Raw genomic sequence first — 27,081 nt, 5'->3', positions numbered from 1 at the left:
GAACCAGGTTGCAGGCACTGGTTACAGTTTGAAGCTTTTTCTTGAGTGGGCAGCTTGATGAAAGCCAGTCAATATTTAGGTAACCCTAAGTAAAAAAAATATATACCTCTCTGTTGCATACATTATCAAGCATTTCACACATGTTATCCAGATACTGACTGTTAGCACTTGGTGGTCTCCAGTGGGTGATGAAGTCCCTTCCATCTATGTAATGTATTACAGGCTATGGACAGGTGCAGTCAGGTGGAAGGAGGGGTGGAGTGCATGACACTCCTGGATATGACAGAGTTTGCCTCAGCCTCGCGTTGCCATACCTCCAATATCACGTCGCAGTCATGCCTCACTTGGAGGTCTAGAGTAAAACGGTTTGAATGGTCCGCTGGCTCCCAGCGACAAGATTTTAATTGGATGTTATATTTCAAGAACCCTCCCCCACGTGTCCGTTGGTGCTGCGTGTTAAGTTTGTCTCTGTTTTCAGACCGGGAAGGACACATTTTGCAGCGTTGTTCCGTGTTTAAAGAATTGCTGAAAATGGAAGAGAACCTGGAGGAAAAACTGCATTTTGTTTTGGCAGAAGTGTGCTTTATACACAAAATCGACAACATATTTTGATGGGGTTTTAATCTGTGATTTCCTGGCCATTCTCACGCACCTTTGCACCTGGAAAACTAATCTAGTCACCACTATTGGAGCTCCACCCAAGCAGTACATTTTTGATTGTTTTAACGTGTTGCAAGGCATCACTGATTTACATCAGGTTCCCACCCCTATTTAGCTATTTTTCTGCCATGAACTTCCCAGGCTTTTGATTTTATGGAAGCCTGGTTCGCGACGAGGCTAGGCTGCACCATATGGGCAAAATATCTAGCCATTATTTTTTACCAAAAAAAGCAATTGTGATTTGACTTGCGATTGAGATCAAAACACTTGGGTGAACTATTGGAATCATGGAAATAGAATGATTATTCTAATTCTATAGTTAGGATATAATAGTGGGCACTTTGAATCAAGTGTTTGACATGACAGGGTAGGAACCAAAGTGTTGGTTAGTGTTTCCCAGGGGTCCTCTGTAGTTGCGTGCCTTTGTTTGCAGAAATCCATACTTAATCAAATAAAACCACCAACTGTTTGCTCATTGCTGTTGCTCTAAAATGGCAACTCAGCGCGAATGCGCATGTGCCAATTGAATCTCAAGGATACAGTCGGTCGTTGTATTTTATTAACGTTTCTGTCAGGTTGGATGGGGAGCGTCGCTGGGTGAACCTTCGCACCAGTCTGAGGTCCTGCGTGCTCTGGAGTAGGTTTTCATCAAGGACTTCTCTGTACTTTGCTCCATTCGTCTTTCCCTCGATCCTGACTAGTAAACCAGCAAAAAAAGAAACGTCCCTTTTTCAGGATCCTGTCTTTCAAAGATAATTCGTAACAATCCAAATAACTTCACAGGTCTTCATTGTAAAGGGTTTCACATGCCTATTCAATTAACCATAAACAATTGATGAACATGCACCTGTGGAACGGTCGTTAAGACACAAACCGCTTACAGATGGTAGACAATTAAGGTCACAGTTATGAAAACTTAGGACACTAAAGAGGCCTTTCTACTGACTCTGAAAAACACCAAAAGAAAGATGCCCAGGGTCCCTGCACATCTGTGTGAACGTGCCTTAGGCATGCTGCAAGGAGGCATGAGGACTGCAGATGTGGCCAGGGCAATAAATTGCAATGTCCGTACTGTGAGACACCTAAGACAGCGCTACAGGGAGACAGGGCGGACAGCTGGTCGTCCTCGCAGTGGCAGACCACGTGTAACAACACCTGCACAGGATCAGTACATCCGAACATCACACCTGCGGGACAGGTACAGGATGGCAACAACAACTATCCAAGTTACACCAGGAACGCACAATCCCTCCATCAGTGCTCAGACTGTCCGCAATAGGCTGAGAGAGGCTGGACTGAGGGCTTGTAGGCCTGTTGTAAGGCAAGTCCTCACCAGACATCACCGGCAACAACGTCGCCTATGGGCACAAACCCACCATCGCTGGACCAGACAGGACTGGCAAAAAGTGCTCTTCACTAATGAGTTGCGGTTTTGTCTCACCAGGGATGATGATCGGATTCACGTTTATCGTCGAAGGAATGAGCATTACACCAAGGCCTGTACTCTGGAACGGGATCGATTTTGGAGGTGGAGGGTCCGTCATGGTCTGGGGCGGTGTGTCACAGCATCATCGGACTGAGCTTGTTGTCATTGCAGGCAATCTCAACGCTGTGCGTTACAGGGAAGACATCCTCCTCCCTCATGCGGTACCCTTCCTGCAGGCTCATCCTGACATGACCCTCCAGCATGACAATGCCACCAGCCATACTGCTCGTTCTGTGCGTGATTTCCTGCAAGACAGGAATGTCAGTGTTCTGCCATGGCCAGCGAAGAGCCCGACTCTCACGTCTGGGTGAGGGCTAGGGCCATTCCCCCCAGAAATGTCCGGGAACTGGCAGGTGCCTTGGTGGAAGAGTGGGGTAACATCTCATAGCAAGAACTGGCAAATCTGGTGCAGTTCATGAGGAGATGTACTGCAGTACTTAATGCAGCTGGTGGCCACACCAGATACTGACTGTTACCCCCCTTTGTTCAGGGACACATTATTCAATTTCTGTTAGTCACATGTTTTGTGGAACTTGTTCAGCTTATGTCTCAGTTAAGTTCATACAAATATTTACACATGTTAAGTTTGCTGAAAATAAACACAGTTGACAGTGAGAGGACGTTTCCTTTTTTGCTGAGTTTATATAGACAGGTGTGTACCTTTACAAACCATGTCCAATAAATTGAATTTACCACAGGTGGACTCCAATCAAGTTGTAGAAACATCTCAAGGATGATCAATGGAAACAGGATGCACCTGAGCTCAATTTCGAATCTCATAGCAAAGGGTCTGAATACTTAAGTAAATGAGGTATTTCTGTTTTTAATTTGTAATACATTTGCAAACGTTTCTAAAAACCTGTTTTCGCTTTGTCATTATGGGGTATTCTGTGTAGATTGAGAAAAAAATAAGTATTTAATCCATTTTAGAATAAGGCTGTAAAGTAACAAAATGTGGAAAAAAGTAAAGTGGTCTGAATACTTTCCAAATGCACTGTATGTATGTACCTTTACCAGTTCAATGTAGACACAAATAAAATAAAAATTGTATTACAACTTTTCTGAAGTAATGTAACAAAATATTAAAATGAGACAAATGTGCCTATACTGCCAATCCACTTTTTTGGAGACTGGATGAAGTTGGTATATTTTGGGGCCCTTTCATTTGAAAAAGACACTCCAGGACTATTCACAGATTTGTTTATAAACACTCTTCTCATCGTTCTATCTAAAAAACAGTACTACCATGTACAGTACCAGTCAAAAATTTGGACACACCTACTCATTCAAGAATATTTCTGTATTTTTTACTATTTTCTACATTATAGAATAATAGTGAAGACATCAAAACTATGAAATAACACATATGGAATCATGTAGTAACCAAAAAAGTGTTAAACAAATCAAAATATATTTTAGATTTTAGATTCTTCAAAGTAGCCACCCTTTGCCTTGATGACAGCTTTGCACATTCTTGGCATTCTCTCAACCAGCTGACGCCATGACGTGCATGTTGATTTTGTCCATCCACACCAGATGTGATCAGGACACGCAGGTTGAAATATCAAAACGAACTCTGAACCAACTATATTAATTTGTGGACATGTCGAAACACATTACACATGAATGGACATTTAGCTGGCTAGCTTGCTGTTGCTAGCTAATTTGTCCTGGGATATAAACATTGGGTTGTTATATTACCTGAAATGCACAAGGTCCTTTTTTTTCCCTGGATCTTTGTAGAATTTTGACCCATTTTGAGTCACACAAAATCGTGTTTTCTCCACTCCGACAATTAATCCACAGATAAAAGGGGAAACTGTTTCTAGTAATCTCTCCTCCTTCAGTCGTCGTCTTCTTCTTCTGTGGACTTTATATGGTGGTTGGCAAGCAACTTTAAGGTGCATTACCACCACCAACTGGACTGCAGTGTGGGCCTCAGTTCAGCTTTCGATCACCCACGTGGGTATATGCTCCTAAAAACCAATGTGGAGATGGGAGAGGCGAGACTTGCAGTGCGTCAATCGTCAAAAATATAACCAAGTTCTATTTTAGTGCCTAGCCAAGCATACGCGTTGAGCAGTTTGGATGAAATGATTGAATAAGATGTATGTGTACATTTATTTTTGAAAGGCTTGCGCACGTAACGCGAGCGACGTGGTCAGCATGTTAAACCACAGATAATTGGGTGGATGGGAGGATAACTGAGTTAGATATTTTCTGTTGTGAGATCTGCTTTGTGACAATGATGGAAAATGGGATTTGAGGGCTGCCTTTTTGTTGAGTGTGTGTGTGTGACTGACTAGTAGTTTTTTAAAAGGAAGTCGCTGCTAACACTTCGACTTCATTGCAGTGTGATTCATTTTCACTAAATATCTGCGCCATCACATGATACTAATACACAGTCAAAGGTTTTGCAATGTTGAAAATCTATTGTCCTACCATGTAATTACCGAATATGTAACACCACCATGTGCATTGATTTGCTAATTCCAATCCATGGCAGGCAGCTTGGAGGCATGTTCAGACCAACATAATATCAGGACATATTGAATGCCGCCACGGCCCATATCTGCCCTCTGTTTGCGTGTGTGAAGGACTGTAGTGCAATAATCCTCTCATGTTAGGATGTGGTTATTTCCGTCCCGTGGGAACATAACACACAGTTTTAATAATAAGTCCTCTGGTGTTACAGGATATTATTATGACATTGTCATGATTGACTTCATACTGTATGAGAGACCTAGATTATTATATTAGGTTTGTTTGTACATCTGGTTGTTTAATATCAAAACCATGTGTCAGAATGTGTTTGTGCATCTGTAAAGGGGAAGTTTATTTCATGGAAAATAAAAAAATAGACATGAAAAAACATGATATATGAAAGACATTCACCAAAGTGTTTGAGGTTAAACGCGCAAAGGAAGACAAAGTTTGAAAAATAGCTATACTTTACTGTATCTAATCAGTTCATGGAGTGGTAGACAGATAACGAATGATGTTACATATCCTATAGTCTGCTATCTCTAAACATATCACTAGAGCCTCGCCTATCTATCTACCCTACAGGACCAAAAGTATGTGGACACCTGCTCGTCGAACATCTCATTCTAAAATCATGGGCATTAATATGGAGTTGGTCCCCCCCCCTTTAATGCCATAACAGCCTCCACTCTTCTGGGAAAGCTTTCCACTAGATGTTGGAACATTGCTGCGGGGACTTGCTTCCATTCAGCCACGAGCATTCGTGAGGTCGAGCACTGATGTTGGGTCATTAGGCCTGGCTCGCAGACGGTGTTCCAATTCATCCCAAAGTTGTTCTATGGGGTTGAGGTCAGGGCTTTGTGCAGGCCAGTCAAGTTCTTCCACACCGATCTCAACAAACCATTTCTGTATGGACCTCGCTTTTTGCTTGGGGGCATTGTCATGCTGAAACAGGAAAGGGCCTTCCCCAAACTGTTGCCACAAAGTTGGAAGCACAGAATCGTCTACAAAGTCATTGTATGCTGTAGCATTATGATTTCCCTTCACTGGAACTTATGGGCCTAACCCGAACCATGAAAAACAGCCCTAGACCATTATTCCTCCTCCACCAAACTTGACAGTTGGCACTATGCAGTTGGGCAGGTAGTGTTCTCCTGGCATCCACCAAACCCAGATTCGTCCTTCGGACTGCCAGATGGTGAAGCATGATTCATCACTCCAGAGAATGCATTTCCACTGCTCCAGAGTCCAATGGCAGCAAGCTTTACGCCACTCCAGCCAACGCTTGGCGTTGCGCATGGGGATCTTAAGCTTGTGTGCGGCTGCTCGGCCATGGAAACCCATTTCATGAAGCTCCCGACGAATAGTTATTGTGCTGACGTTGGTATTTTGTTTTTAATGTATTATTTTTTACATTATTAGCTCAAAGTGTTTTGTATCATTACATACAGCCGGGAAAAACTATTGGATGTCAGAGCAGCGGTAACTCACCAGCATTACGACCAGGAATACGACTTTCCCAAAGCAAATCCTTTGTTTGCTCTCCCCAGGGCAATTGAACTGATTCCAGCGGCTGACCCAAAACATCGCTGGCGGAGGAGAGGCACTCGGAGCGGCCTGCTGGTTCGACTTAGGAGGCGCGCACATCACCCACCGCTTCCAAGTATACTACTCGCTAATGTTCAGTCTTTGGATAACAAGGTCGACGAGCTCAGGGCAAGGATTTCTTTCCAGAGAGACATCAAGGCCTGTAACATACTTTGTTTCATGGAAACATGGCTCTCTGGAGATATTCCGTCAATCGGTCCAGCCAGATGGGTTCTCAGTTCATCGCGCAGACAGAAATAAATATCTCTCCGGGAAGCAGAAGGGCGGAGGTGTGCGTTTCATGATTAACGACTCATGGTGTAATTGTAGTAACATACAGGAACTCGAGTCCTTTTGCTACCCGACTGAGAATACCTCACAATCAAATGCCGACTGAATTAATCTCCCAAGAGAATTTTATTCGGTTATAGTCACGACCGTGTATATCCCCCCTCAAGCCGGTACCACGACGGCCCTCAAAGCACTTCACTGGACTTTATGCACACTGGAAACCACATATCCTGAGGCTACATTTATTGTAGCCGGGGATTTTAACAAAGCAAATTTGAGGACTAGGCTGCCGAAGTTCTATCAACATATTGACTGTTGTACTCGGACTGCAAAATCCTCTACCATTGCTATTCGAACTTCCAGGATGGTTATAAGGCCCTCCGCCGCCCTCCTTTCTGCAAATCTTACCACAACTCCATTTTGCTCCTCCCTTCCTATAGGCAGAAACTAAAACAGGAAGTACCCTTGCTAAGGACTATTCAACACTGGTCTGACCAATTGGAATCCACGCTTCAAGATTGTTTTGATCATGTGGACTGGGATATGTTCTGGGTAGCCTAATAATTTAGACGAAAACACTGAAACGGTGACTGAGTTTATCAGGAGGTGATATTGTGCCCACTGTGACTATTAAAACCTACCCTAACCAGAAACCGTGGATAGCATTCGGGCAAAACTGATAGCGCGAACCACCGCATTTAACCATGGCATGGTGACTGGGAATATGGCAGAATACAAACAGTGTAGCTATTCACTCCGCAAGGCAATTAAACTGGCAAAACATCAGTATAGAGACAAAGTGAAGTCGTTTTTTCAACTGCTCAGACACGAGACGTATGTGGCAGGGTCTACAGACAATCACGGACTACAAAAGGACACCGTCTCGCTTCCAGACAAGCTTAAACACCTTCTTCGCCCGCTTTGAGGATAACATAGTGCCACCGACGAGGCCAATGACCCCTAGCATACTTCCAAAGTTGTGGCAAAATGGCTTAAGGAGAACGAAGTCAAGGTATTGGAGTGGCCATCTCAATGCCCTGACCTCAATCCTGTAGAAAATTTGTGGGCAGAACTGAAAAAGCGTGTGCGAGCAAGGAGGCCTACAAACCTGACTCAGTTACACAGGCTCTGTCAGGAGGAATGGGGCAAAATTCACCCAACTTATTGTGGGAAGCTTGTGGAACCCAAAACGTTTGACCCAAGTTAAACAATTTAAAGGCAATACTACCAAATACTAATTGAGTGTATGTATGCTTCTGACCCACTGGGAATGTGATGAAAGAAATAAAAGCTGAAATAAATCATTCTCTCTACTATTATTCTGACATTTCACATTCTTAAAATAAAGTGGTGATCCTAACTGACCTAAGACAGTCGTTACTAGGATTAAATCAGGAATTGTGAAACACTGAGTTTAAATGTATTTGGCTAAGGTGTATGTAAACTTCCGACTTCAACTGTATCTTGCGCTACTCATCTCATATGTATATACTGTATTCTATAATATTCTACTGTATCTTAGTCCATGCCGCTCTGTCATTGCTTGTCCATATATGTATATATTCTTAAATTCCATTCCTTACTTAGATTTGTGTGTGTTGGGTATATGTTGTGAAATTGTTAGAAATTACTAGTTAGATATTACTGCACTGTCGGAGCTAGAAGCACAAGCATTTCGCTACACCCGCAATAACATCTGCTAAACACGTATGTGACAAATAAAATTTGATTTGATTTATAGCTAATATCAGATAGTCTGCAGATTATGGAGGTTGGATTGCATAAGAAGACTTGAAACAACATGAGTTCACAGTACTTCATCTCTGCTGACAAGTCCTATTCCCTACATAGTGCATATAGGCCGAATCCCAAATGGCACCCTATTCCCCTAAGTAAGCAAGTAGGCTTTGATTAAACTGGGAATGGATCCCGTTTTGAGTAGATGATAGATACTGTTCAAATTGACACCATTTGTACAGTCTGATTTGTACTGTGTCACTCACTAATCTCCAGTTGAGAGAATATAAGGAATAGATAGAGAATCTATGTACAAGTAACTGCCAAAATAAGATAAAGGAAATACCAACAAAGTGTCTTAATAGGGGTTTGGGCCACCACGAGCCAGAACAGCTTCAATGCACCTTGGCATAGATTCTACAAGTGTTTGGAACTCTATTGGAGGGATGCGACACCATTGTTCCACCAGATATTCCATCTGTTTTGTTGATGCTGGTGGAAAACGCCATCTCAGGCACCACTCCAGAATCTCCCATAAGTGTTCAATTGCGTTGAGATCTGGTGACTGAAACAGCCATGGAATATGGTTTACATTGTTTTCATGCTCATCAACATTCAGTGACCACTCGTGCCCTGTGGATGGGGGCATTGTCGTCCTATGGGGCCATAGCCATGGTAGCCAAAATAATGGCCTGCCCAGCATTTTTATACATGACCATAAGCATGATGGGATATTAATTGCTTAATTAACTCAGGAACCACACCTGTGGGGAAGCACCTGGGAATGGAGAAGACCCGGGAACGGGTCGCCGCCCGGTCCAGTGGCCCGGGATGAGGAGGGCCGTGGAAGACTACTGTCGCAGCTGCCCGGAGTGTCAACTCACCGCCCCGAAAGCACACTTCCGAAACCCTCTGGTCCCCCTGCCGATCATCGGGGTTCCCTTTGAATGCATCGCCATGGACATAGTGGGACCCCTGGTAAAGACTGCATGAGGACACAGGTACATCTTGGTAATAGTAGACTATACCACCCGGTATCCCGAGGCCATTCCCCTAAGGGCGGCGGTATCCAAGGGAATCGCCCGGGAGCTGTTCCACCTCTTTAGCCGGGTGGGCATCCCAAACGAGATCCTGACAGACCAAGGTACAGAGTTTATGTCCCGCCTCATGAAAGAGTTGTGTGCCCTCATGCAGATCAAGCAGATCCGGACCTCCATTTTTCACCCGCAGACGGATGGGCTCGTCGAGCGCTTTAACAAAACGCTCAAACAGATGCTGCGGAAGGTCATCGAGCAGGACGGGAAGAACTGGGACCAGCTGCTACCCCACCTAATATTCTCAATCCGAGAAGTACCCCAATCCTCCACTGGGTTTTCCCCGTTTGAACTCCTCTACGGGAGGAGGCCACGTAACAGATGGAGTATACATCACAAGGTAGTGGCTCCATCTGCTGGACGTGCCAGGTCTCGACGGGCTCCCCGGACAGGACTAATTGGGGCTGATTGGGAGCTGGTGAGTAATTAAGGGCGGATTGCTCACCAGCTGTGCAAGGTCCATAAAGCTGCCAGAAGGGCATCACATGGGGGAGGACTGGGGGGGAAGTAAGGTAACTTCTGTGTAGTTGGAGACGTTATCCTGGAGAGGGTCTCATGGGGGAGACCTAACCTTTAATTTTGATTATTTTATTAATAAACACCATTGAAACCGAGCTAATCGTACTCTGTCCGTGTCTGATCTGTGTAAACGTCTTGACCCAACCCCCTGATCTGCCACACACATATATATATATATATATATATATATATACTTACTTCAGAAATATATGTATTTTCCTTTATTACAGTTACCTGTATCTTGCATGAGGCACAATGGCCCTGCTTTTTTGCTGCATAATCCGACCTATCGTGTATGTGTGTGTGTGTGTGTGTGTAAACATGTGAAGCAGGCGTGTGTGAATTGTGACGAGGGGGTACCCAGTCTGAAAAGACTGTGTTCCCAGAATACTGATCAAATAGCTGCAGTGACATCACAGGGTGCCTATGGAAAGGCACCGACAAGGAGAGCGCAGGAGAAGGGGAAATGGAGGATGGGAGAATAGAGTGATAATGCTGCTGCCAAGGGGTTTTGCAGGTTGCAGATATTTTCCTGTCAGTCTGTTTTTCCCCCTGATGATTCTGACTGACTGCAGCAACTGGAGGTTGGATCTCTTCTCCTAATGTTATCCTGATTGAGTGCTGCAGAAGGAAACGAAGGGCATTCTAAACCTCTTTTCCCTGCTGTAAGGTCAAAAGAACAGAACAGGATTTTTGTCCGCTGAGACGGTGAAGCCTAAGAAACCTGCAGAGGGGAGAACGAGGGAGGGAAGGAAGGAAGGAAGGAAGAGGGGATGGGGAATCATAGAAAAAGGGAAACATACAGATCTCAGATGTGTTCTGATTACAGGAAACCTTGTCTGTCTGACTGACTCTATGTACTGTAACCTTGAGTGGCACAGAGGAGAGGAGAAGACCATATGAGTTTTTGGATGTGTGTAGATGGGACATGGGTTCCCCTGGTTGACGGTGCAACAGCTGGTCAGGAAGGCTGAGGCTCCGTGATCGTGAAGGGGGAGGGGGGAGGGGGGGTGGATAGAGGGAGAGAGAGAGATGACTAGGTGCGATAAGGATGAATATCATCCTCCTGGTCTCAGATCTGGTCAGTACTGCTGGTTCACCTAAACTGGCTCCAGTCTCAAAGCTTTGGTGTTGATGGTATCCAATGGAGATTGTGAGGCAGAAGGTATTAACTACTGTGACTCCACAAACCTGCATCTTTAATCTGCACCACCACCTTTTTCATCTTTCCACCGTTTATTTTAATCTGCTCTCATTTAATGTTTGTATCTGACTGTGTATTAACCACAAGGTGTCTTTGGTCGCTCCAGGAGCCCTGTAACAAGCGGGTGAAGCCTCTTTCTCGGGTTACATCGCTGGCCAACCTCATACCTCCAGTCAAGGCTGCACCTCTGAAGCGCATCGGACAAACACTGCAGGTACAACAGTACACCACATAGTCTGTCGGGGCGGCTCGGGGCGTCAGGTAGCTTAGTGGTTAAGAGCATTGTGCCAGTAACCGAAAGGTCGCTGGTTCTAATCCCCGAGCCGACTAGGTGAAAAATCTGTCGATGTGCCCTTGAGCAAGGCACAACCCTAATTGCTCCTGTAAGTCGCTCTGGATAAGAGCGTCTGCTAAATGACTAAAATGTAAATGTAGTCTACTGAAATAACTATTCTGACAAATATGAGCACATAGGACAAACACTACAGGTACAGATAGTGTCAAATATAATTGGTAACACTTGAACTTAGCCTGAAGGTATGATGCAGTAATAATGCATTGTAAGACTTGTCATAAGAACAGTGCCTTCAGAAAGTATTCACACCCCTTGACTTTTTCCAGATTTTGTTTTGTTACAGCCTGAATTTAAAATGGATTAAGTTTTTATTTTTGGTCCCTGGCCTACACTCAATACCCTATAATGTCAAAGTGGAGTTATGTTTTTCAAAATGGTTACAAATTAATACAAAATGAAAAGTTGAAATGTCTTGAGTCAGTAAGTATTCAACCCCTTTGTTAGGGGAGCCTAAATAAGTACAGGAATAAACATTTGCTTAAAAAGTCACATACAGTACTTTCAGAAAGTATTCAGACCCATTGACTTTTTCCACATTTTGTTATGTTACAGCCTTATTCTAAAATTGATTAAATTGTTTTTATTCCTCATCAATCTACACACAATACCCCATAATGGCAAAGCAAAAACACGTTTTTAGAAATTATTGCAAATGTTTAAAATATAAAAAACGGAAATGTCATATTTACATAAGTATTCTGACCCTTTACTCAGTACTTTGTTGAAGCACCTTTGGCAGCGATTACAGCCTTGAGTCTTCTTGGGTAGGACGCTACAAGCTTGGCACACATTTATTTGGGGAGTTTCTCTCATTCTTCTTTGCATTCAGAAACTTGTCCCGAAGCGTTGTCCTGGCTGTGTGCTAAGGGTTGTTGCCCTGTTGGAAGGTGAACCTTCACCCCAGTCTGAGGTCCTGAGTGCTCTGGAGCAGGTTTTCATCAAGGATCTGTCTGTACTTTGCTCCGTTCATCTTTCCCTCAATCCTGACTAGTCTCCCAGTCCCTGCCGCTGAAAAACATCCCCACAGCATGATGCTGCCACCACCATGCTTCACCGTAGGGATGGTGCCAGGTTTCCTCCACACGTGACGTTTGGCATTCAGGCAAAGAGTTCAATCTTGGTTTCATCAGAACAGAGAATATTGTTTCTCATGGTCTGAGAGTCTTAAGGTGCCTTTTGGCAAACTCCAAGTGAGCTGTCATGTGCCTTTTACTGAGGAGTGGCTTCAGTCTGGCCACTCTATCATAAAGGCCAGATTGGTAGAATGCTGCAGAGATGGTTGTGTTTCTGGAAGAATCTCCCATCTCCACAGAGGAACTCTGGAGCTCTGTCAGAGTGACCATTGGGTTCTTGGTCACCTCCCTGACCAAGGCCCTTCTCCCCCGATTGCTCAGTTTGGCCGGGCGGCCAGCTCTAGGAAGAGTCTTGTTGGTTCCAAACTTCTTCCATTTAAGAATGATGGAGGCCACTGTGTTCTTTGGGACCTTCTATGCAGCAGAATTTTTTTGGTACCCTTTCCCAGTTCTGTGCCTCGACACAATCCTGTCTCGGAGCTCTACAGACAGTTCCTTCAACCTCATGGCTTGGTTTTTGCTCTGACATACACTGTCAACTGTGGGACCTTATATAGGCAGGTGTGTGCCTTTCCAAATCATGTCCAATCAATTGAATTTACCACAGGTGGACTCAAATCAAGTTGTAGAAACGTCTCAAGGATGATCAATGGAAACAGGATGCACCTGAGCTCAATTTTGAGTCTCATAGCAAAGGGTCTGAATACTTATGGAAGTAAGGTATTTCTGTTTTTTATTTTTAAAACCTGTTTTCGCTTTGTCATTATGGGGTATTGTGTGTGGATTGATGAGGGAAAAAATAATGTAATCAATTTTAGATTAAAGCTGTAACGTAAGAAAATGTGGAAAAAATCAAGGGGCCTGAATACTTTCAGAATGCACTGTAAGTTGCATGGACTCACTCTGTGTGCAATAAGTGTTTAAAATTATTTATTTAATGACTACCTCAGCTCTGTACCCCTCACATATAATTATCTGTAAGCTATCTCAGTCGAGCAGTGAATTTCCAACACAGATTCAACCACAAAGACCAGGGAGGTTTTCCAATGCCTCGCAAAGAAGGGCCCCTATTGGTAGATGGGTAAAAATAAAAATAAAAAAGCAGACATTAAATATCCCTTTGAGCATGGTGGAGTTATTAATTACACTTTGGATGGTGTAGCAATACACCCAGTCACTACAAAGATACAGGCGTCCTTCCTAACTCAGTTGCCGGAGACGAAGGAAACTGCTCAGGGATTTCACCATGAGGCGAATGGTGACTTTAAAACAGTTGGAGTTTTTTGGCTGTGATAGGAGAACTGAGGATGGATCAACAACATTGTAGTTATTCCACATGAGGATGGATCAACAACATTGTAGTTATTCCACAATACTAACCAAAATGACAGAGTGAAAAGAAGGAAGCCTGTACAGAATACAAATATTCCAAAACATGCATCCTGTTTGCAGTAAGGAACTAAAGTAAAACTGCAAAACATTTGGTAAAGAAATTAACTTTATGTCCTGAATACAAAGCGTTATGTTTGGGGTAAATCCAACACAACACATCACTGAGTACCACTCTTCATATTTTCAAGCATAGTGATGGCTGCATCATGTTATGGGAGTGCTCGTCATCAGTTAGGACTAGGGATTATTTTAGGATAAAAAGAAACTGAATAGAGCTAAGCACAGGCAAATTCCTAGAGGAAAACCTGGTTGTCTGCTTTCCAACAGACACTGGGTGACAAATTCACCTTTCAGCAGCACAATAACCTAAAACACAAGGCCAAATATACACTGGAGCTGCTTACCAAGACGAGATTGAATGTTCCTGAGTGGCCTAGTTAGAGTTTTGACTTAAATCGGCTTGAAAATCTATGGCAAGACTTGAAAATGGCTGTCTAGCAATGAGCAACTTGACAGCTTGAATAATTTTACAAGAATGTGCAAGTATTGTACATTCCAGGTGTCCAAAGCTCTTGGGGACTTAACCAGAAAGAATCACAGCAGTAATCGCTGCAAAACGTGATTCTAACATTGATGTAGGGGTGTGAATACTTATGTAATTGAGGTATTTCATTTTCAATACATTTGCAAATCTTTCTAAAAACATGTTTCCACTTTGTCATTATGGGGTATTTATTGTGTGTAGATGGGTTAGAGAGAAATAAATGTAATACATTTTGAACTTGGGCTGTAACACAACAAAGTGGAATAAGTCAAGGGGTATGAATACTTTCTGAAGACCCTGTCTGTATGACCCCCTTATAATGTCTTATCATCTCATAATGACTAAATAACAGCCATTTTGAGTCAATGCAATTGAAATTACACCACATAATAGTCTACCAAAAAAAAAACATGAATAGTGTGATTGGCCGACCTAGAAGGTCCAGCCATAGCCAGCTCAGCTGTTATGTTCTAAGTACAAATCGATCACTTTCCAGAACATCATCCACTAAGTAAGCCAGCCCTCCTCTGACCTGTGTTTGATTTCATACTCTTCTCTCAATCACTCACACAGTACTACTCACCTTCCTGTATGTCTCTCTCTATTCCGCAGCGTTCCATCAGCTTCCGCAGTGAGAGACGGACAGAGTCGGTCATGCCTCCCAGACCATGGACGCGGCCGGCCCCGCCTGCCAATACCAAGCGGCGTAACAGCAAGCTGTGGAGCGAGACCTTTGATGTGCGGCTTGGACACCAGATGCTGTCGTCCAAGGAGATCAATCGCCAGGAGGTGAGGAAAGCTTTTCAACAGGGGTAGTATGGGAGGTTACTATGTCAGAGCACGGCTACTAACACTAGGGTAACCTTGTCTCCAGAGAGCCGGCTTATGGACGAGACTATCAGGGTTACAAAGGGAGTACACAGTTACTATCAAAGGAATATAAATACTGTCAAGACTGTTGTATATGCACCTGTATAGTTTATTGCAACGTTTTGACAGGAAGGTTTGTCTGGCTTTGATTTCAAGGATTTCAACTGACATTAAAATGGAGGCCATGTCATAAACTTTTAGAATAGCATGGCTATACCAAGGATGTGCATCTCCTAGAATGCATGGAAGACTTTAGATTGAGGGCCCATAGCAAAATCCAAAACCAGAGAGAGAGAAAATCCCTAGATCCGAGTCCAGGGATGGGCAGCTGGCTGCCTTTTTAATAGGCCCATTGATGAATTTCCAAAAACCGGGCCCCCGACCCCAAAATAAGAAAAAATACAATATATTTTTTTAGGAACTCAGTCGGGCTCTCAACTTAGAATAGTAGAATACACAAGGTGCAATTTTCATCAGCCCCCATTGATTGTGTTAGTCACTCTCACTCAGATATCATGTTAACATGGCATAAGTAATGGCAAAATGTGTAGAATTACAGAAAATTGCTTTAAAACTGCAACGTTTTCTCAACGGCCCATAGCAAAATGAGTAGAATTGCATGAAATTAACTTTAAAACAAAAAAATTCTCTCCGCTGTCAAGATGGGAGCCAGTAAAATGTATTGCACGCAAATCTCGCTTAGGGCCCCCAAAAGGCCAGGGCCGGCCCTATCTACTGGTATAATGCGTTTAGTTAAAGGTCTAATGCAGCTGTTTTTATCTCGATATCAAATCATTTCTGGGTAACAATTAAGTGTCTTACTTTGATTTTGTTTTCAAGTAGCCCTTTACACTCGTACGGGTTGAAAATGGCAGATTTGGGCACTAATAAGCGCGAGTACATTGGAATGTAGTGGCTGTAACATGCTATACATGACGTCAGAGCTCAGGGTCTCCGCTTCACAGCTCTGAATGGGTTTTGACTGACAGACGTTCTGAACTTGAGCACCGCCTGCGACAAGAAGTTGCCCCGATCCCTCCAGGTAATTAGGCAACTTTTGCAAAAAAAAAATGTCTGAGTGAGGGAAATGCTGTAAATTAAGATAACATTTTATTTTGAAAGATGAGACATTGAGGATTATTAATAAATACCGCTTTGATGTCATACAAGCTAGCCAAAAACAAATGTGCGCTTCACATATCCAAATCATCAGAGTCAACGTTTATGATCACTATGTTTGATGTACAGTTACAAGATGACATGTCGTCATACCCTGGGTTGTTCTGAACAGAATGAGCCGATGTTTGTTTATTGTTAAGAAAATGTGCCGCGGCACACGCACCTGAATGCACTGACTCCTTTCTATGCGCACCAAAATTACGATCTGTTTCTCTGAATTGCCTTGTGAAAGCCTAACACTGTAAGATCATATTTTATAACTTAGCTAGTCATGTTGGCAATAGAACACGCTTTCAAATCACGCCCACCTGACCTAGATTGTGATTTATAATGGTCCGTTTTTTGGATTGCGTAAACAACAACAGTAATTGTGTGCAAGTGTGCTTGCTCTAGTTCCTGAACGGCACAGCTAGGAGAGCTCAAAAAAGTACCTTCTAGTTGAAGACTATTCTTTGAGTCATAAAAGTGCATTGAAATTGCTTAGGAACTGTGTACATTTTGGAGAGGTGTGTGGCCACTTTGAGACACCAGTTAGTCCTCTCACTCAAACCCTTGTCATTTTTTTGTCAACAAATAAGGTTAAAGTACAGTAAATGTAAAATGCACATAAAATGAACAGTGTAATGTTTGGATTCAGTCTTGTCAGGTGAACTGTTGTCCTCACCTTTGGTCTAATATTGTTCCCATTATCTCCAAACTGTTCCCTTTCAATTGCTACCATGGTTAAGCATATGCTTTTCATACAGTTGAAGTCGGAGGTTTACATACACCTTAGCCAAATACATTTAAACTCAGTGTTTCACAATTCCTGACATTTAATCCTAGTAAAAATTCCCTGTCTTAGGTCAGTTACGATCACCACTTTATTTTAAGAATGTGAAATGTCAGAATAATAGTAGAGAGAATGATTTCTTTCAGCTTTTATTTATTTCATCACATTCCCAGTGGGTCAGAAGTTTACATACACTCAATTAGTATTTGGTAGCATTGCCTTTAAATTGTTTAACTTGGGTCAAACGTTTCAGGTAGCCTTCCACAAGCTTCCCACAATAAGTTGGGTGAATTTTGGCCCATTCCTCCTGACAGAGCTGGTGTAACTGAGTCAGGTTTGTAGGCCTCCTTGCTTGCTCACGCTTTTTCTGTTCTGCCCACAACATTTCTATAGGATTGAGGTCAGGGCTTTGTGATGAAGCGCGTAGAGTCTTTCCTCGGTTGCAACACTCACTACAGAGTTCCAAACATGCCTTTGGAAGCAACGTCAGCACAATAAAAAATGTTGTGGCTGTTGAACAAGTTGAGGAGACTAAATTATTTGGCGTTACCTTAGATTGTAAACTGTCATGGTCAAAACATATAGATTCAATGGTTGTAAAGATGGGGAGAGGTCTGTCTGTAATAAAGAGATGCTCTGCTTTTTTGACACTACATTTAAAAAAGCAAGTTCTGCAGGCTCTAGTTTAGTCTTATCTTGATTATTGTCCAGTCGTGTGGTCGAGTGCTGCAAGGAAAGACCTAGTTAAGCTGCAGCTGGCCCAGAACAGAGCGGCACGTCTTGCTCTTCATTGTAATCAGAGGGCTGATATAAATACTATGCATGCCAGTCTCTCTTGGCTAAGAGTTGAGGAGAGACTGACTGCATCACTTCTTATTTTTATAAGAAACATTAATGTGTTGAAAATCCCAAATTGTTTACATAGTCAACTTAAACACAGCTCTGACACACATACTTACCCCACCAGACATGCCACCAGGGGTCTTTTCACAGTCCACAAACCAGAACAAATTCAAGAAAGCGTACAGTATTATATAGAGCCATTATTGCATGGAACTCCGTTCCATCTCATATTGCTCAAATGAACAGCAAACCTGGTTTCAAATAACAGATAAAGCAACACCTCACGGCACAACCCCTCTCCCTATTTGACCTAGATTGTTGGTGTGTATGTATTGGTATTGATACGTAGGCTACGTGTGCTGTTTTTTAAATTTTTTATGTAGTTCTGTCCTTGAGCTGTTCTTGTCTATTAATGTTCTGTATAATGTCATGTTTCATCTTTTGTGTGGACCCCAGGAAGGGTAGCAGCTGCTTTTGCAACAGCTAATGGGGATCCTAATAAAATACCAAATACGAAAATCTTCCTCTGAGGAAATGGCAAGCATTTTTTAAACGGTCTGTTTGAAAGTTTGAGGTGGGGTTTTTGAAGTGTTTTCTTTTATTTTTTCAAAAATTTATGCTTTGGCCACATAGGAGTATAGGATGAGGCAACAACATTATTTGGGTATGAGTTAACAGAACATTAACTTTTAAAAGTGAGGTTTTCACTGGACAGTTACTTTAAACAGGAGCAGCAGGAATGGGTGGAGGGGCTCCAATAACATCCCCACTGATTCTCTCTGGTTCACCACTCTCCCAGGGCAGAGCATAGTCAGAGAGGGGAGAGACTAGAGGATCAAGTGCTATAAAACTTCAGTTTTCAGAGTTCAAATTAGTAAGGCTTGTCTGAAACAACATGCCCACCACCCTCCACTCAAACTGGGACTCCACCTCTCAGGCCACACAGAGTAGACATAAAAGGACAGGGAAAATGGAATAGGGTGTTCACAAAAGAATCCATCTGTCCACTGGAAAGTATTGAGTTGTTATGGGTCAGTGGGGTCATGTATTTTCTTCTCTGTGTGCACAACAGAAGTCTGGTGGTAAAGTATTGTGGCTTTAGAGAGGCGAAGCGTTGAGCGCTTTAGATTTGTCTGTCTGCAGTTTGTTACTGTTGTGAAACACGCATATTTCATATGTACTCCTTTTACTAGAAAGAAAGAAATTATTAATGTTTTCATATGTTTTCGTATTTTTTATCTTTGAAGGTGATACATGAATTGTTGTTATTCACTGAGATGTTTCACCGTTCTCTCTTTGTGTTTGCAGGCGATCTTTGAGCTTTCTCAGGGGGAGCAGGATCTCGTTGAGGATCTGAAGCTGGCCAAGAAGGTACGATCTGCTTTACCAGATCATTTCCCTTTTCATTGAGCGTGTCACAGCTGAGTTATTCTACCCTGCTGATCAGCCAGGCTCCAGTTTCCCCTGGGCTCACACCCCTTTGTGTTTGGGGCAGGAGGTTTCTCAAGTTGTTAGTCACACAGCACTTTCTATATATGACCATTACAGTAGATGTTCTCTGTTGATGTACAACAAGATGCCAACAGATGTTTAGTCTATAAGTCCAATACTGTTGCTGGAGTGAAAATATATTTTATATCTTATGGACATGTCCCGTTAGACGTCCGTTGCCTTTTTTAGTGCTGTTTTGTCAAGGGGATGAATTTTTTTTTTCCACAAATATTGGATGTGTTGTTTATATTCTGTCTGAGCTATGTAGCTTTATCAAACACTTGTTTATTAGTAGCATACGACGTGGATGTCTACATTCGAAAACCCCAAGGGTTTTTCCATCTTCAGGGCTCACTCTTGATTCAGCTTTTAATGCTTCTAAAACTTGTTTTAATGTAACAAGTGAGTAATATAGTGTAAAAATAGTGTTCTAACTTGCCGTTCTTCTTTTTCTGTACCTGTAGGCGTACCATGACCCAATGCTGAAACTGTCCATCATGACAGAACACGAGCTCAACCAGATCTTCGGAACCCTGGAATCTCTCATTCCGCTGCATGAAGGTGAGAATGAACATACACACACATACACATACAGTCATACACACACACACACACACCCCCAAATGAGCCATTAGGGGCTCCCGAGTGGCGCAGCGGTCTAAGGCACTGCATCTCAGTGTTTGAGGCGTCACTACAGACCCCCTGGTTCGATTCCAGGCTGTATCACAACCGGCCGTGATTGGGAGTCCCATATGGCGGCGCACAATTGGCCCAGCGTCGTCCGGGTTTGGCCGGTGTATGCAGTCATTGTAAATAAGAATTTGTTCTTAACTGACTTGCCTAGTTAAATAAATAAAAATTGACAGAGGTTGAGACCACTCCTTCTACTCACTATTCAGATCTGCTGAGTCGACTGCGAGAGGCCAGGAAACCAGACGGCTCCACAGAACGTGTGGGACACATCCTAGTGGACTGGGTAAGACCATCCGTTTCCACTTCATCTCCAAGGCACATGGTTTAAGCCTTTTATCTATTGGTCACTTTAAACAATGAAAAGTGAAACAAAGCAAGTTCTCTGTCTTCATGCTAGAACTTCAGGTCAACCCACCATGAAATGGACCTTCAAAGATGAAACGATCGTCCTAAGTTTTTCTTCTTTGTTTTCTCGACGAAGAACGAGGTGATTGTTAGTGATGTTCCTATGAAAGGGGGTTGTGAGTCTAATGCTGCCTCCAGGGTAGTCATGTGGATGTATGAATGTGAACATGCACCCATCAACCCCTCTTCCATCGACATCAACTCCCTTCACAGAGTGAAGCATTAGAAATAGAAGTACTATTTTATACTTCTTCTTCATGCCTCTTCAACTGTATTAGAGGAGGTCCAACGTCCTTCCATTCAGGCCACCTTCTCCAAAGCAGTTTAAAAAGGAGGTGATGAGAGATGATTCGAGGAATCAAGGAAAGATTAATTAAGGAAGAGCCTCTAGCTCACAGTAAACATTATTTTATTTTTTTATCCTGGTCAAACTCTTGGCCATATAAGATTATACCAAGAAAGCGTATCTGATTGTTTACTTGGAAGAGCATGATCGATGTCAGGGCCTATATTCCCCAGCACAGCCAAAAGGATGTTATGGTTCTCATCAGGCCTCTCCCCCTAGCTTTGTATGAGTGTGTTCAGTATAATTGTGTGATGATTTTGACTGTACATTCCTGCATGCCTCCAGAGTTTGGCTCTGGACATACTTTACCTACTGTAGGTAGTATTATATATGGTTCAGTGGCAGCGGGATGCCCTGCTCCCCCTCCCTAATGCCCTGCTTCTCAGAACTACCTGGGAGACACACACACAGCCGTTTCCGAATACCCATACTTGTGTACTAAATATTAGGCTGATTGGGTATGCAAAAATATAAAGTTTTATAGTATGTGCAATTTAGAAAATTATATATGCTTTAAATGCCATTTTGGAGTTTCATCTAGTCGAATTCTCTGCAAACTATTGAGGAAGACAAATGTATTTTCAGACACGTTTCTTTGACAAAAGCTGATAATCATCTGATAATTAGATTAATATCACTTTTGGTCAAATGCACACAATGTCAAACCCCTCCGAAAGACAGACGTACACATACATATACAGGTTTTTGAAGAGGTGTGGGGGGCTGCCACACTGGGCGCCTGTTGTTGTGGGGAGTTAAGTACCTTGCTCAAGGGCACAACGGCAGGCAATGGCATGTAGAATTTGATGTGGCAACCCTCCGTTTGCCAGCTCAATTCCCGTCAGATTTTTGAAGTCTGACCCGGGATTAGAACTGGCAACTCTCCGGCTGCTGGCTCGCTTCTAACCGCTAGGCTACCTGCCGCCCCTTCAGATAAGGGGACGTGCTAACAAAATGAACGAATGGGGAAACAGCGCAATTGCGCATTAGATTACACATTTTCAGTATGGGTGAGCATAGTATGCTGATATGTGTTGCTTACTGCATACATTGTTACTAAACAGTACGTTCTAAATAGTATGTAATTTAGTATGATTAGTACACTGAATTTAGTTTTAGTAAGTAGTAGGCAAGAGAGATTTCAGCCACACACCCACACTCACTTAGCCCTTCTCTCTGTACTTCTGTTCATCCTCTGTGCTCTGGCTGCACCAGCCCAGTTACATTCCTATAGCTTTCAACGTGATGTAGTCCAGGTACATGGAAGAGCAGTTTGCCAAAAACTCTAGCACACTGGTACTCTATTCTTGTATTGTTCTCAATATATAAAAACGATTATTGTATTATTCTCAATATATAAAGACTTGGAGTCTTTGGTTGTATGGGAATACTACACAGAGCTAGAACAGGAACGTATGGAGGCCTAACATCTGAAACATTTGCACAATAAATAAGTGATACTTTGCAAGTGTGCACTTAACTGAAGCAGAAACACCATTACTGACCTCTTTCTCTATCTCTCTCCCTCCCCTCCAGCTTCCCTATCTAGACTCCTACAACTCATACTGCAGTAATCAGGTGGCAGCCAAGGCTCTGCTGGACCATAAGAAGCAGGACCACCGGGTGCATGACTTCCTGCAGCGCTGCCTTGAGTCGCCCTTCAGTAGGAAGCTGGACCTGTGGAACTTCCTGGATATACCCAGGAGCCGGCTGGTCAAATACCCCCTGCTGCTCAGGGAGATCCTCAAGCACACGCCTAACGACCATCCGGACCGACAGCACCTGGATGAGGCAGTGAGTAGAGTGGGAAAGGGGGAGAGAGGGAGAGACCCACATATACGCAAACACGCACACTGACACCCCCACACGAATGTAAACACACACACACACATAAATCCCCACTCACAATCCCCTATCTCTTCCTCTCTCCAGATCAACATGATCCAGAGCATCGTGGCAGAGATCAACACCCAGACAGGCGAGTCAGAGTGTCGTTTCTACAAGGAGCGTCTCCTCTACCTTGAGGACAGCCAGAGAGACCTGCTCATTGACCACTCCCGCATCCTCAGCTGTCACGGGGAACTGAAGAACAACAGGGGTGCTGTGAGTAGTGCTGCCTGTCGATCATAATAACACAATGCTTTGGAGTGGCAGAGGGATGGGATAGGATAGGGAGGGATACAAAAGGATAGGATGGATATTTGTAAGGATGGAAATTTGCCTGAATAATAACATGGACGCTGTGAGTGTCTCTGTCCATTACTTTTCAGTGTCATTCACACAAAAAGTACTTTAACACTGCACTGTAACATCCACTGACAGTAAATGACAATGCTTAAGAACACGCCACTGCTAGCTACGTCCTCTGAAGTAAGTAAGGTCAATGGTGAGAAGATGTTTGTTAAGAGAGGGGGCAGTGTCTTCCTCTAAGAGACTTACCTTATTGCCATTTAGATATATGAATAGCCTCTAAATCCACACAGACCCATGATGGTACGAGCAAACCCTTTGACCATGACCCCTAAAGCACCTCGCTCTCACCACATATCAATCTGTCTACTGGAGGTCAGGGGTCTGCTCTGAGCGCGTAGGTTCACCTCTAGGCCCTCTCTGGGTCATCTTTCCTGCTGAGATAACAACAACCCGAATAGAGGAGAGGTTTCCTGACGTGGGTTCAAATACTATTTGAAATCATTTTAAATGCAGGGCAGTCCTTAAGTGCAGATGTTGTACAGTAAGGATCTGGAAAGATTATGTATGGAGGAATGGTCTAAGATCCCTCCTCCCAATGTTCTCCAATCTCTCCAAGCTCAAAGAGGGTGGCAGGTAGCCTAGCGGTTAGAGCATTGCGCCAGCAACCGAAATGTTGCTGGTTCGAATACCCGAGCTGTCAAGGTGAAAAATCTGTCTGTGCTCTTGAGCAAGGCACTTAACCGTAATTTGCTCCAGGGGTGCCTTACTACTATGGCTGACCCTGTAAAACAACACATTTCACTGCACATATCCAGTGTATGTGACCATAAAATAATAATAAATACATAAATATTTTAGAAAAAGGCTGTGTATTTTTTGCTTATCTTTATCATGGGCGCCAATCATTTTGGACCTGACTGTATCTCTGAGATTTGTGTATGAAATACAGCTTGGCAACTGGAGTGTATTTAAAGTAAAGATACCATCCACACTGGTGATATTTTAACTATTTTCTAGTCTGAGGAGTTTGATTTCCAGGAACAGTTGATATAAAAACTAACTTGACCTGCTGCTGAAATACATGTATCTGTCCCTGTTTGGTCCAATGACATTATTTCCAATGCAGTTCTTAATTGTATTGTATTATGATGTATTGCATTTTATTTTTGGATTGCTTACTGCTGCCTCCAAGGCTCCCTTTATCTCTCGTGGACAGACTACTACGTAAATGAGCATCTGACCAAATTACGCAAGAGGGCTACCTTTTAAAAAAGAGATTCCTACCTCAATGAGAAACCTTGATAAATATATGTTTCAAATGAGCCAAAAACACCATACCCTAACACCCTTCTCTTCCCGCTCGCTCCAGAAGCTGCATGTGTTCCTGTTCCAGGACGTGCTGGTCATCACTAGAGCCATCACCCACAATGAGCAGCTGCACTATCAGCTGTACCGCCAGCCCATCCCCGTCAGAAAGCTGCAGTGGGAGGACCTGCAGGACGGGGTGATACGCCTGGGAGGCTCCATCAGAGGAGCCTTCAGCAACAACGAGAGGAGTGAGTGTTTACTCCATAGAATTACATATAGAACATTTTAATATGAGTTATAGGATCTCTATGGTTTATCCCTAGTGGATCAGGACTGTTGCCGCTGATGACTGGAGCTTGACACCCCTGGTCTATTAATGCTGTGGTCATTAACTTGCAATCTGCTTGTATCCAATTTCCCCTGTCTAACCTCTTCATCTCTCCTCAGCCAAGAACTTCTTCAGAGTGTCGTTTCATTGCAGTGGCCAGCTCCACTCCCACTCCTTCCAAGCCAGCGATGCCTTCAACAAACAGCAGTGGCTCAACTGCATTCGCCAGGCCAAAGGAGCTGCTGAGTCGGCCATGGGGGTGGTGGGGATTCCTGTCGGGGTGGGGACCAGTAGCAGTGACCCAGAGCCCCCTCCAAGCCCACTCAGCCCCCAGGGCCTTCTAAGCCCTGCAACACCTCCCCTCTCAGGACCACTGGCCCCCCAGCCAAAAAGCATGGACCATTGCGACAGTGACTCGTCTGTAGACTCTCTGGGCTGTAGCATGGACATGGACACAGGCGTTGCCCAGATGGACCAAACACACTCTAGTAGCAGCAGGCCATCAGAAGTTTGACCTTTTGGGTGTCATGGCCTCTCTGGTTTAGAGAGGCTAGAGGCTAAACCTGGGCAATATTGGTGGCAACATGGCAATGCTCTCTATATACGGGAGGGAAGAAAAACACTGGAAATTGCAGCACTTCTTTATTCTACCCTCTTTTTCATTTGTTAGTGTTCTTTGTCGCTAAACTTGAAAAAAACTAATTCGCTCTCGCGATCACTCCCTCTATCTCTTGAGCGTCTTTCTATGAGACTGTGGTGTAGTCTGTAGCAGTGACAACCATGTGTCTTAGCTGTGACTGTCAGGTCTACTATGGATGTCTACATGGAGAGGAGGGAAGGCAGACATGACTGGGACCTCAGGACAGTATTTTTGTTGTTTCTCCTGGTCCGACTCTGCTGTATGCTGAGTATCCCTACAAGCCCTTCTCATCACCTTTTCACGACAGACTAGAGACACTGCCATCACCCCTTATCCCACTGCAGTACTACTGTGGCCTCCCAGAGATAAAAGAATACATTGATGATATTCTCTTTATATGTATGTGTATACTGAACTAAAATATAAACGCAACATTTTTCAACTTTCCATATGTGCAAAAAGCTTATTTCTCTCAAATTTGTGCAGAAATATGTGCAGAAATGTGTGTGTGTGTATTGATGTAGGAATCTAGAGAACATGTTGTGTTTGCAATACCCAGTCAAAATGACCAGCAGAATGTTTTCAAAGACAATCAATATGATGATGATGTTGTTGTTGTAGTACTTGACATGGGGTTGCAGGGTGGTTCGTTAAGGACCGCTTACCACAATGGTGTAAAAGGGGGCAAAGGTGTTCACGACAGAATCTTCCCACATCTTGGCCAGAGTTGAAAGCTATGGTGTTCCAGAAGTCAGGAACTGGCAGCTTCTAGAACAGATGCTAAACTAGAGAGAGGAAGTAGAGCGAGAGAGATTCTCCCCCCCTCCCCATATGGCCTCTTGGTTATGTAACCTAGTACAAACACGTCACTCAGAGGGGAGAGCTGTTGGTGGGGTTTGATTCATTTCATAATCTATTGTTGTTTATTTAAATCTCCTCTCTAAAGTCAATCTAAGTAAGCGCATCATTCAATTATTACATGAAATTCCAAATTATGCAGAAAGACCTGAAAGGATTCCATAGTCAGGCAGTTTGACCACGTCTATCTCTACAAGATTCTGCAAGAAGTGGGAAATGTAGCATTTGACAGAAAGTAAAGTACCCATCCTGGAGGAAGCAGGATTTTCCGTGGTGTTAAGAGTCAATGTCTTAAAGAGAAGTTTTGGATTAAAGCCAGTATTCAATTAATTACTGTTGGTGTGTTTTTAATAGTCACGTTTTCATCACCCACAAAGTCACTCACTGGTCGCTCCCGTAAAAAGCGAAGTGGAGACCTTATTGTTTAAAATAAGTAGTCACTTGTTTGTGTATGTATACTCTGACCAGTCCTCTGTCACTGAGTGCTCTGTGTTGAACTGACTATGACTGCAAAATCGTTGCCAAAAATGTGTCCGGTAATTATGATCTTGTGAAAGTTTACTTGGGGGGGGCCTCATGTTCTTTCTCATTTGTATAGAAGTTCACGTGTTTAAAAGGAATCGTTTTGACCAAGTAATCACTAAAAGAAATATCCCAAAACAGTATATTATTTTGTTTCTTTTTGGTTTGTTTTATAAAGAAAATGTATTGAAATCTATTATTTAGGAT

General features: G+C 43.2%; 1 protein-coding gene across 3 annotated transcripts in view; it reads left to right on the top strand.

Annotated features, from left to right (window-relative positions):
* Window positions 1-25,941, top strand: part of LOC121578337 (rho guanine nucleotide exchange factor 3) — a 133,814-nt gene extending 107,873 nt beyond the window's left edge. For all 3 annotated transcript variants that reach the window (XM_041892652.1, XM_041892654.1, XM_041892653.1), the window contains 9 exons: window positions 11,169-11,276; window positions 15,039-15,215; window positions 19,399-19,461; window positions 20,046-20,142; window positions 20,481-20,557; window positions 22,562-22,819; window positions 22,958-23,128; window positions 24,588-24,774; window positions 24,974-25,941. In XM_041892652.1, coding sequence (XP_041748586.1) covers window positions 11,169-11,276; window positions 15,039-15,215; window positions 19,399-19,461; window positions 20,046-20,142; window positions 20,481-20,557; window positions 22,562-22,819; window positions 22,958-23,128; window positions 24,588-24,774; window positions 24,974-25,368 — 1,533 coding nt within the window. In that variant the 3' untranslated portion in view covers window positions 25,369-25,941. The remainder of the gene's footprint in view (window positions 1-11,168; window positions 11,277-15,038; window positions 15,216-19,398; window positions 19,462-20,045; window positions 20,143-20,480; window positions 20,558-22,561; window positions 22,820-22,957; window positions 23,129-24,587; window positions 24,775-24,973) is intronic.
* The last annotated feature ends 1,140 nt before the right edge of the window (window positions 25,942-27,081 follow it).

The sequence above is a fragment of the Coregonus clupeaformis genome, chromosome 12 (assembly GCF_020615455.1).
Source record: "Coregonus clupeaformis isolate EN_2021a chromosome 12, ASM2061545v1, whole genome shotgun sequence".
NCBI lineage: Eukaryota > Metazoa > Chordata > Actinopteri > Salmoniformes > Salmonidae > Coregonus > Coregonus clupeaformis.
Note: the sequence above shows the minus strand (reverse complement) of the source record. Positions and strands in the feature narration are given on the sequence as shown.